Source organism: Melozone crissalis, unplaced genomic scaffold (assembly GCF_028551555.1).
Source record: "Melozone crissalis strain CALT ecotype California unplaced genomic scaffold, PUWL_Pcris_2 ptg000019l_1, whole genome shotgun sequence".
Taxonomy (NCBI): domain Eukaryota; kingdom Metazoa; phylum Chordata; class Aves; order Passeriformes; family Passerellidae; genus Melozone; species Melozone crissalis.
Window position 1 is genome coordinate 13,711,386 of NW_026535797.1, and position 11,302 is coordinate 13,722,687.

At 50.6% G+C, this 11,302-nt stretch overlaps 1 protein-coding gene across 4 annotated transcripts; it reads right to left on the bottom strand.

Annotated features, from left to right (window-relative positions):
- Positions 1-250: 250 nt before the first annotated feature.
- On the bottom strand, positions 251-11,191 carry POLL (DNA polymerase lambda). 4 transcript variants are annotated; one of them, XM_054276879.1, is made up of 9 exons: positions 11,112-11,191; positions 9,815-9,958; positions 9,265-9,559; positions 8,484-8,649; positions 5,632-5,955; positions 4,946-5,119; positions 3,906-4,034; positions 1,769-1,937; positions 251-1,461 (listed from the first exon to the last, which is right to left on the bottom strand). In XM_054276879.1, exons 2-9 carry the CDS (start codon positions 9,927-9,929, stop codon positions 1,097-1,099), a joined length of 1,737 nt encoding a protein of 578 aa, XP_054132854.1. In that variant the 5' UTR covers positions 9,930-9,958; positions 11,112-11,191; the 3' UTR covers positions 251-1,096. The 4 variants fall into 4 exon arrangements, with proteins under 4 accessions (XP_054132854.1, XP_054132851.1, XP_054132852.1 ...); XM_054276876.1 differs by having other exon boundaries at positions 9,265-9,562; XM_054276877.1 differs by lacking the exon at positions 11,112-11,191 and adding an exon at positions 10,882-10,914 and having other exon boundaries at positions 9,265-9,562.
- Positions 11,192-11,302: the final 111 nt, after the last annotated feature.

The following is an 11,302-nucleotide window of genomic DNA, read 5'->3' on the forward strand; positions in this document are numbered from 1 at the left end:
ACCTCTGCCAGGAGCCACTGCAATACCTGTAACAGACAGAGCACTCAATGTCCCTGGGAAATTCATCTCCACAATATAAAACAGTTGAGGTTTCCTGAGATATAAAATTCATTCCCATGGAACTGGTGGGACCAGCCACATGCACCTGTATACACAAACACACACACACTTTCCCTGATCAAAGACCAGACGACTCCATGGCTTCCACACAAAAAAAAAGGAAAAAGTTTTGCTTTGTCCCAGTCTTGTGTTTTTCTCTGTCTCCATGCCTCCTACAGACAGACACACAGCGCTGCTGGGTTACATTCAGTGCCAATACATTCAAATCTCTCCTGAGCACAGCTCCCCAAGCTGTGAGCTCTGCTCCTCTCCTGCACCAAGAAAAGAGGTCTTGGGCCAGACCAGGGCTCTGAGTAAATCTGGAGGATCCTCAGAACACGAGGCTGGGAGCAAGCAGGTACAGAACCTCAGGTCCCTATGTCTCTTTCAAGACTCATCTGGCATCAGGGAAAGCTGGAGGCAGCAACAGCAGCCTGGCCCTGTGCAATGGGACCCATCAAAGGACACACCAGCTCAGACACAGCAGAAGGACACAGCAGCAGCACAGGTTAACCCCTTGAGACTCCTGCAGTAGCAGCTGCCAGCACTAGTGAGGAGGAAGGCTTGCCACAGAACCAAGCTAGACCTCTGCTACCTTCATTCACAGCTCAGAACAGAAATTTCACAGCGTCAGTGCTCAGATACAGAGGAAGATGCACCCCACTTCCTTTGTTCCCAAGCACTGTCAGGGGCTGGATCACAAGGTTCTGCAACCCAGTCTTCCAAAGTTGGGGAGAGGACGGCCAGGGTAGCTGATGGGCAGCGAGCCCTTTTGCTAGCCACACCAAGAGAGCACTTCCAGTGTGGTTCCAGCCCACAGCCTGAGCTGAGGAAGCCACAGGGCTCTGCCTAGCAGCCAGGCCTCACACTTGCAAGGAGCCCCAGTTTGCTGGGAGATGTTCCTCAGCCTGCAGGCACCACAGAGCCTTTCCACCTCCGGGGAAATCAGATCCTTCCAAGCAGCAGCACAGCACGAGCCCAGGGTGACGCGCAGGCCTCACCAGTCCCGTTCGGAGGGCTCGCGGTAAGGCAGCCCCAGCTGAATGAAGACATCTCTCTCGGTGGGGGTGGGCAGAGTGTGCCCAGGGGCCACCTTGGCACCGCCAGGGCCCCGCACCACGGCCGAGCTGAGCGCGTGCTCCGACAGGCTCATGCCCTTGCTCTTGGCCAGGGCGCGCATGGAGCGGTTGAAGTGAGCCGAGCCCGTGAAGTAGAGCAGGGCGCAGGCGAACTCCCGGTACGGCACCACGATGATGTCCAGGCGGCGGTGGCGCCGCGCGGGCCCCGGCAGGCGGCACACGCCCAGGTACTTCTGCTGATCACCATTGTCCTCCTGGCTCACCAGGTCGTCTGTAAGGAAGCCTGGGAAGAGAGAACAGGCCAAGAGGAGCTCAGTGGTAGATGGACACCTCCACGCTGAACTCCCCACTGCCCAGAGAGCAGCAGAGGCGTCCCATAACGTGCTGTGGGACACCAGCAATAACACACTGAGCTGCAGCAATAGTCCCTCCTTAAAACTACAGATGAGCCAGGTCCAGGGGCAATACTTTTAAGGACTAACAAGATGTCCCATCCTTGGGAGAAGTGATCACCTATCCTTCAATGAATGCCATCCACCTCATTGCCTCCTTGCCTTGGCCATTCTAAGAGCGGCTTCCCGTCCTCTTACCGCTCCTGCGGAGGCTGCTGAGCAGCTTGCTGAACACGCCACGGTGAGACTGCCCATCTGGGTGAGTGACCAGCACATCCACATCTCCACACGTGGCCTTCCCCCGACGGTAGGAGCCACAGGCAACACACACGAGGCCAGGCTTGATGGCCAGGGCAGCTTGTCTGACCTTCAAGAAAGAGGATGAGGAGTCAGAGACCATGCCCTTTTCGTTAAGGCAGCAAAGGATCTCATGCCTGCCTTGAGGCCTGTCCTGCATCTCCAGATGCAGGCATGGCACACTGCCCCACCAAGAAGGCTGGCCTGCTGTCAGGGGAGGAGTGAGCCAGAGCGGCCTCCACCCAGTCCTGCAAACATCCTGCACAATGCCACACCATACAGTGGTCAACCATCAGCTCTTGGGAGCACTGGGTTGGGACAAGCAGGAATATGAAGGGGCAAAGTACTGCACAAGCTTTCAGAGCCTTCAGTTTCTGAGACAGCATGAGATAAGAGGTTTTTCAGCAGGCCTACAAGAACAAGGCTCACGAGCTCTGCCCACAAAGCATATCAGTTCAACAGGTGATGGTCACAGGCCCTGTTTCAAAAACAGAGTTGGGCTTGTGAAGTCTCCCCAGCAGGATCCAACCTGCAGAAACAGGTTCCAACAGCAGAAAATCTGTGAGTATCCCTTGGAGTTCACTCCTGCAAGGAGCTCTGCCTCTGCAGGAGAGCTGGGCTTCCTGACCCAGAAAAAGCACAATTGTCCCAGCATTTTAGACCAAAAGGATGCCAACATGCTGCTGCCAGCAATCAAACACATAATAAGAACTTCCCCTATTACAGTCTTCTCCAAGCTGGACCCCAGCTCCTGTTTTGTGCAGACGGTCCTAACTCTGATGGCTTCATTCATTACATGTTTAAGAAAGGCTCCAAAGTCTCTGACAGGCCTAAAGTATTCTTGGCCTGATTGTGCCAATCACCCTGCTGGCAGCAAATAATGAGGGGCTCAGCAATTCCTGGTGATGGGGCCATCACAGAGGCTGGGGTTCAGCAAGGCAGTGTCCGTGCCCACAGCCCCTTGTCACTCTTGGGGATCATCCTTCATTAGCAAGAGATAAACCCATTAACCTTTGCCCCAAAGGTGCTCCAAGAAGCCACAAGCCTTTCTCATGCGGAGCAAGCCCTCCTCTGGTGTTTTTGCCCCCCTTCTGGCTTTAAATGAAGATTTCTAGAAAACTCCCAGCCCCACCCGAGAGCCTAAAAGCTCCTCAGATCTCACTGTGACAGGCAGCACAGACAGTGACTAATCCCTCATTCTCTCTCCAGGGCCTGGATCAGAGGTGTGTGCGTGTGTATGGAGGGAAGCACAGTAATCCCATCAAGATAACAATAGACCCACTCCCAAGAGCCAACTCCTCAAGCCAGCCTGCCTGGGAAAGGGACCACTCACCACCAAAATGGCTAATCCGGCCCACAGGAGTGACACCCCAGCAGGAGCCTGGCAGGAAGGTATTCTTCATGGCCAGGCCCTGTGGCCGAGTGACAGGGTCACACTGCCTGCTGCTTCCATGGTGACTGGAGAGCACGGGGGTAGCAATGACAGTGTGTCCCCCAGGCTCTCTGCTCACATTAGGGTACACTGGCTTAGCACCCCATAGTCACAGAGTGCCACAGCATCCTACAGCAAGCAGCACTCGTTTGCAGCCTGGATCCCCTTTGCTTCCACCAAGGATATCCACCCTCTGTTCTCTAACTGACAACTAGACCTCAAGGTGCTCACAGCTCCCTTTGAAGGGCCAGCATCAGGGACACCTCAGCTGAAAGCAGACATTCCAGACATAATGAGAAGCAAGAAAGCAGAGCTGGGTACCTGCTTATCCCACCATGCCACATGCAGCCTTCTTCAAAGCAGTGTGTAGGACTAACCCCAGTGAAGTATCCTCCTCCTTGCCAGGCACTCAGACTGAACTTTCTTATGAGGCAAGGTAGAGGCCTTGTGTGCCCATGCCCAAAAAGGGTCCCCCAAGCACTGACCCCAGGCAGAGGAGAGGCTGAAGAGCTCAGCTCTAACACAAGGGCTATTTCCACAGCGTGTACCCTCCTGTCATGTCCCAGCAGGTACTGCATTCTGAGGGCCTGTGGCCAAGCTACTCACAGTCTGCTCTATCTCTGCAGCTTCCTCCCGAGGCATGCGCTCCAGGAAATCCGCGTAGTGCTTCAGCCCCACGGCCTGCTGGCTGGTCAGAGCAGCCTTGCTGCGGATGTCATCCAGCGTCCGGAAACCCTAGAGCAGACCAGGTGTGATATTCACACATCTGCCAAGACTTTGCTCTTCACACACCTTCCACCAAGATTTGGGAAGACTGTATTTAGCCTGTCTCAAGTTCAGGCCTAGTCACAGCTTCTGAGATCACATGTAAAGAACACTTTAGGGCCTGGTTCCTAAAAGAAGGGATTTAGGCAATGGCATTATCCATGCACACCTCTAATCTCCACCCCTCCTCTGACAGAAGGCTACTGCTCTTAAGGCATGGTGTCTCTATACCCTGAAAGAAAACATGCAATGCAGGTAAAAGAACAACATCCACAACATCCCAATGAAGGAAAGCCGACAGCATGAACACAAATGTGTTTTTAAGTCAAGAATCCAGTCTCAAACCAAACACTACAGGAAACCAGGCTTCAATAGCTCATGCTCAGGAGACAAACTGTTTTTAAAGAAGGAACCCACCCAGTGGGTTGGGCTGCTCCTGTTGGCACAATTATTTCAACCTCATTCTTCTAACTTTGAGACAAAATGGATGGCTACTCTGACAGCTACAGGCCAACAGTCAGCAACTGCATCAGGAGCTCTCATGGCCAAGATGTCCTGATTCAAGCCTGGGTCATAGCAACACCACTGCCATGACTAGTGTGACATGAGCTCCAAAAAGTGATGCTAGAGCAGAGGCAGAATGTCTCCCATTCCTCTTCTCCACATCTTAGTCCTTTACCCATCCCAGCACAACTAAAGTCTCAGCAGGATGCTGAGACACAATGGGACCCAATCTCATAGTTCCTCCCCAAAAAAACAGATTTAAATCTGACCTGTAGGTATCAGCAATTAAAAACTATTTGTGAAAGTAAATCTCCTACACTCAGCAGCAGTTTTCAAACCATAACCAGAGAGCATCTTGTGTAAGGCACTGAACTTACCTGCTGGTACCACATCTGAGCTGTCTTGACCCCTGCTCCCCAGATGTTGGAAAACAACTCTAGCACAGGCACACTCTCACTGATGTGATCCAGCTTGCGCAGGTGCCCACTCTCCAAGATCTCCAGGATCTTCTCCGCCATCCGCTTCCCAATCCCAGGGATTTTACAGGCTTCCTGGAAAGAAACCAGAGCTGCTGCTGGAAAAGCAAAGATCATAGACAAGCTGGAGAGCTGCTACTGACTCAGAGCCTGGTTAGTCATTTGATGAGTGAAGGTTACGTGGCAGGACTAGTCCTGCCTGATGGTCTCCTCTCTAGCCCAGGCTTACTTTGGCTGATCAGTTCAAGTGGAAAAGGACAAGCCTGCAGAATGGGACTGAAACATGAACATACTGAACTGCTGGACTGTCACAGCCCCTCCCTCATATCCAGCCAGTTTTACATGTTATCATTATCAATGGCCATCAAGTTGCTGTTGATGAAGAGGAAGGTGAAAATGTCCCTGCATTGTGTCTAAGGAAGGTATTTATCTTGAGAGTGTCCAGATCTGGCCCTAAAAAGCTCAGATTCCACTTTTCTACTGTTCTGCAAACACTGTGTGTGATCAATAAATCTCAACTTGTACTTGCTATACAACTTCCATGGAAGGTCCATCTCCCTGCTCCACCCCCTGGGGAGGTGTTTTACCTGGTAGGAGGTGACTGGTTTGTGGTAGCTCTTGAGTGCATTGATTGCTTTGGAGTAGCCCAGAGCTCTCCACTTGTCCCCCTGGACAGAGTAAGCCTTTGCCAGCACTTCCAGCTTCTCTGTGATGCACTGGTTGTGATTTTCCTTCTTGGTGTTGGAAGACTGGGCACAAACCCACTTGCTGAGAGGCTGGGCCACTGTGTCAGAGCTATCACTGATCTCCTCTGATGATTTCACAGGGTAGCGGCCAGAAATCAACGCTTCCAGGTCTCCCTGGGTGACACCAGCATCTTCTCCTTCACTGTCTTCATCATCAGAGTATTTCTTTAGGGAAAGATCAGAAAACAGCCATGTGAGCCATGTGAGAATCATGCCTCATATATCCCCTTGGCACAAGCTACTCCTGAGATTAGGAAAGCAGAGCACTAACCACCCTCCCTCCTGCGCACACCAGGCTAACTGCCACCTCTAGAAGTGGCTGGTTATATGCACACCACAGTTCCTCAAGGTACACATGCACATCTCACACTGCACAGGAGACTACACTGCTGTCTACCTGTGATCCAAGCACACAGGCCCCTCCTACAGCCAAGGCCCTGAGGTAAGACACTGAATAAGTGAGCAACTGCTGCCAGCAGCAAGGTATGATAATGCCAAAATCCCTGACTGGCAGAGATGCTGACTCCCTACTCCCACTGGGAAACCTTTAGCTCATCTGGTGGCAGCATAGGCACATCTCTCACATTCAGACTCAGAAACTTCAACCCCATGATGCAGATGACAGCAGATAGGCACTGAACTTTGTTTTCAGTTTACAGACACAAAATCTTAACAAGAGTAGTAAATTTAAACCCCCTCATGTTCCCCATGGCTATCTGCAAGAGAAAAGGGGAGGAAGGAATGACACAAAGGACTCCACATTCCTCAGTGACAGAAGAAAGAACCAATGTATGCATTTGCTGATACCCTCAGCATTAAGATGCCTCTGTGTAGACTTAAGAAACAATGAGCCTCGGCTTCAGGTAATGAACAAAAGGGGAAAGAAGTGGAAAGGCACACAGGGACTTTGGAGACTGCTTTGCTCACTGGGGTCCCCATCTCCCCTGATGTATAAACACAGGAGTCTGTGAAGATCCAAGAGCTTGTGGAAGTAGCTCTGAGTGATGCAGGGTTGTTTGGGATCAGTCCAGCAATTACATGCAGCACACCATGTTCTGTTATGAGTTTCAGCACAGTGTGAGCCTAAGGAAGAGGGACATGCTTGCAGCTTCTGGTTCTGCTGGTTGTGGAGGCAGGAGGTCTGAAGACACATAGAGGGCATATGTTTTGCAGTCTTGTTTTATAACTCTGAAAACTGGGTAAGATTGAAGATTTGATAGATTTAATTAGTTTAATTTGTCTTGAAATGCAACTCCCTTCAGATGCTGCTCTCTAAGGGCAGCAAAGCCTCAAAAGGCTCAGATAAGTCAGTAAGCCCCTTAAAAGCATATAAAGGAGCATGTTATCCATTCACAACACAGAGAGCTCTGCAGCTGGAGGTGGAAGTAATTCCCATCCTCCTGGCCAGCAGTGTCACAGAGGTGAAACAGCCCTTAAACCCCTGACTCTCTACACTTTGTCAGCAAAGCTGATGGACTCTTTACAACCACATGTGCAAAACCAGCTAGTAGCAACAGGCTACTTGAGAGGGAGACAGGCAGCCTGGGGTGACAGCTCTGGGTTCACAGAGAGTAACTGTCACTGCTTACAGAGGCTGCCTTGCAGAGAACCACTGCATCTGCATGCCAGTCAAAAAGTGTTGCTAGTCTGACTGTAACAGGATTTCCTCACAGAAGTTTACATACAAAGACAACACTCCCAGATCAGTCACTGTTTAGTACAAAACACTGACATCCATCATCTCCTAGAGAAAAAAACATCCACCCAAGCTAGAAATGACTCTGTGCTCAAAAAGCTACTTCTAAACTAAGTTTCAGCTTCATTGCTGCAGCTGGGTCTCAAATATCCCACTCCTCCCCAAATCACATATCCCATTCCTCCTCAAGTCACACATATCTAAGCCTGGGACAATGGATTTTACTGAAACGTCTACAAATGTGGCTTTTGTGCCCTCAGAGAGCTGCCAGGTAGGGAGTAATTTCAGGCTTTGGGCAACAAGATTTTGGACTGTGTTGCCAGTAATACAAAGCAGCTGCTGGGGATGTTTGAGGTAACTTTGCTACAGACAGATTTGAATTACACAAATGCCCAAGAAGAACTCACCAAATTTGAGCAAAAATGCAGAGAACGGCAGGAAAGCTAACAGCAGGCCAGAGATGCTGACTCACAGCAGAAGCCACTAATAACCCAACACAGATATTTCAAGAACACCTCCATGATCCTTCTGGTAGCAACCTGATCCACTGTACAAACATGTGTCTGAACAGGGTGTTTGCCAAGGAGTGGAGAACTGACCCATATGGCTCAGGCAGGAACATGGGATGAAATATCAGAGACAGCTTCCTGAAAAGAAGATATTCTCAGACAGGGAATATTCCTCAAAAGGACATAAGTGAGTATCACCATAGTGAGCCTTGGCCTGATCAGAGCACCAGGACAGCTTCAGCTGGAAAGGTTCTGATGGCAACAGCAATTTAGGGCCACTGTTTCTATTCTTAGCACCTAAAAAGGACAAAGAGAAGCAGTAACCATGTTCACAGCCTGAGTCTGGCTCACTGGAACATCCAAACACCTTCCCTTTGCCCTTTGCTGAGAAAATCTCACATGGTATCCCTGCAGGGATGCTCTTAGCCAGGAAAAGCAGCAAGCAGGATCTGCTCACAAGGAGATGGATCTGTGCAGGAAAGCCTCACCTCAGCCACTCGCTGCTGCCCAAGGGTGCCCAAGCCTTGCTGTGAGGAATCCTCCAGCTGTGATTCAGTGCTTGGTTTCACTGCTCCCTCCTCTGCTGGGGGCTGCACTTTTTCTCTGTCCAGGATCTGCTGCGGTTCTTTCTGCAATTCTTCCTCCTCCAGGTACCTGCCATGGATCAGATGTCTCAGTACAGAAGAAAGAGGACTTCTCAACCCCCAGAAGTTTGACCAAGAAATCCTTCTGCATGTTTTGGGATGGACCAAACAACCCACATGAATTGTACTCTCTCAGATCACAGATTAATTACTCTGGCTTTAGCTCAACTCCCCAGTTAACATCTACCTTGCTGACCTGCAACTTCCACTCGTACCTACGTCACTCTTAGACTCTCTTTCCAAAACATTGCCAAAATATTCTGATCCTAACCTGTGCCTGCTGCTCCATTTTTAATTTCCTCTTGTGCCTAGTTTCCAGTTTCTCTCTACCCTTGATCTGCAATAAATAAGAAACCATATTTAATTCTCAGTATTTTCAAGAGACATCTTGTCATCACTGATGGATCAGGAAGAGGTGCCTTTAGCACCTGTAGCAAGTGACAGGACTTCTGGCAGTACTTCTGGGCCCTATTATATGTTTTGCTGCCACACAGAACTTTGAGTCAGGCTCACAGGAGCCGCAAGGAGTTGCAGTCCAAGATTTTGAGCAGAGCTCAAATTGTAGTGCTGTTCAGTTTAGGACAGAGGAAATGCAGGCAGGAATGGCAGAGTGGCATTTGCCTACCTGTGAGGGATAAAGACACCATAGCCAGCAGTGCTCAGCAGCTTCTGGTCCCTAATGCAGGCACTAAGCCAGGCTGCCTTCACCAGCTGCAGCCCCGGGGGCAGCTTGGTGAGCCTGAGGAGCCGGAGGGCGCGGGGGCAGTCCATGTGCTCAGCCACAATGACGTGTGTCACCTCGGGGCAGAGCTGGCTGTGAACCACGCCCCCGTTGTGCACAATCTGCCTGCGGAAGATCTCGGCCCTGGCCTGGCCAATGCCGGCTTGCAGCACGTAGGCAACGACTGGTTTCAACCACTCTGCTGAGGAAAGCACAGGGACACGGTGACAACAGAAACCCCACCCAGCAGGGCTACATCTCTCACACAGGACTTGATGGCACCAGCCCTGGCGGGCAGTCCTGGGGGGCTCCAGCAGGACACACCAAACCAAGCTGGCCATGACCACTACAGAAAACACACTGAGGGCCAGAAAAAGCCCATGAGGAACAGCACTTGCAGTTAACACACTGGGTGTAAGTATTATATCCTGCCTCACAGGGACACAGGACTTACCCTCAGGTATCTCTGTTCCTTGCTCCTTCGGGATCTTTGGAGGGATGCTTTTCTCCGAGCCATCCCTTACCTTCTTCCTCTTGGGAAAGGCTTTGACAATCCCTCGTGGCTCCATAGGCCTGGTGGGAAAGGTAGCAGCAATTGCTAAATACAAACAAGAAAGAGCAACATTGCTTAGATCTTACCTAACCACAACTCAAGATTCACTCATGTTGCTCACTGTCTTTGTTCTGAAGTTTTTTGTTGTTGCCTTCCAAAAATGCTCAACCTGAGGGAGGCAACCAGAATCAAGAATTGCAGCCCACAAGGTCAGAAAAACCAAAATCAGAAAGTCACTTAAGTTAACCATACCTGAATGGCTTAGAAACCTCTACAGCTGAGTTCTTACAATGCAAAGCATTCAACTATTTTAACAGTTTAGAGCTCCTATCTGCTCAGCTCAAAGAAGCAACTTTATTTCCCAGGCATTTCTTAAGCACATTCCCAAGAGGGAAACACTTCTCCTGCCAGGGCTGAAGTCCAGTCACCTATGAGACAAAACTCAGATTGACACCAAGTGTTTCACACAGCCACAAGAGGAAAACTCCCAACTTGGCTTCATCTGGAAATAGCAAATTACTAAAGATTAACTAGCCAAGTTCAACATGGGTACAACTGTAGCTTTACCATGACAAGCCTTGCAAATGCAAACTTTGGAGCTTGAACTACCAGGACACAAGGAAGCTCAGTTTTTTGTAGCCCAAACAAGCCCCAAATCACTGTATATCCCAACAGCCCCCTCCCTGTGGCTGCAGTGCTGAGTAAACACCAGCTTGGTTTCCTCTCTGTGCAGCACTCCGTGTTTCTCTTAGAGTTCTCACACACAGTCCACCACAAACCTATCCTACCAAAGCTGGAAAAGCTGAAAATGGTCCCACTGGGCCATGGCTTCCTGCTATGGGCACCTTCTCATCTGAACACTAAACATAATCCTCTGAAGACCAACCCAGAGCTCGACTCAAGCCCTCACTTCTGTGAGGATTTCAGCTCCATGGGAACAGAAATCCCGCTACATTTCTAAAACTCACCTTCGCTGAAACGGTTCAGTTTTCAGGACGTTTTGACCAAGAAAACAAAAAAAAAAAAAAAAAAAAAAAAAAAAGAAAAAAAAGCCCTCTGGAAACAGTAATCCTTTCTATAAGATAAAGAAAAAGCCCACATCAAAAGCCCGCCAAGGTTCTGGGTGCCCAAGTCCGTTGCAGGGCTGGGCAGTGTGTTTCTGCAGGCTGTATTTGAACTCCTATAAACCACAACGCACAGAACCTGCCTTGCCAGCCTCCCCAGGCCGCCAAGGTCTCAGGGCCGCCAACCCGGGACTGGCAAGAACGACCCCCCAGACTCGCGGCTGTGCCCGGGGGAGCCGAGGGGGGACAGCCAGAGAGGGGAAGGCCCCGAAGGAGCGCGGGCCCGGGGCCGGGGCCGGGGCCGGGGCTGGGCCGCGCTCGGCTC

Bases quoted from the DNA above. Each gene is read 5' to 3' on its own strand.
- POLL (XM_054276876.1), bottom strand. From the start codon at position 9,929: ATGGAGCCACGAGGGATTGTCAAAGCCTTTCCCAAGAGGAAGAAGGTA. The intron at 9,563-9,814 runs GTAAGTCCTGTG...TGCTTTCCTCAG, and splicing joins AGGAACAGAGATACCTGAGG to CAGAGTGGTTGAAACCAGTC. The intron at 5,120-5,631 runs GTAAAACACCTC...GTTTCTTTCCAG, and splicing joins AACCAGTCACCTCCTACCAG to GAAGCCTGTAAAATCCCTGG.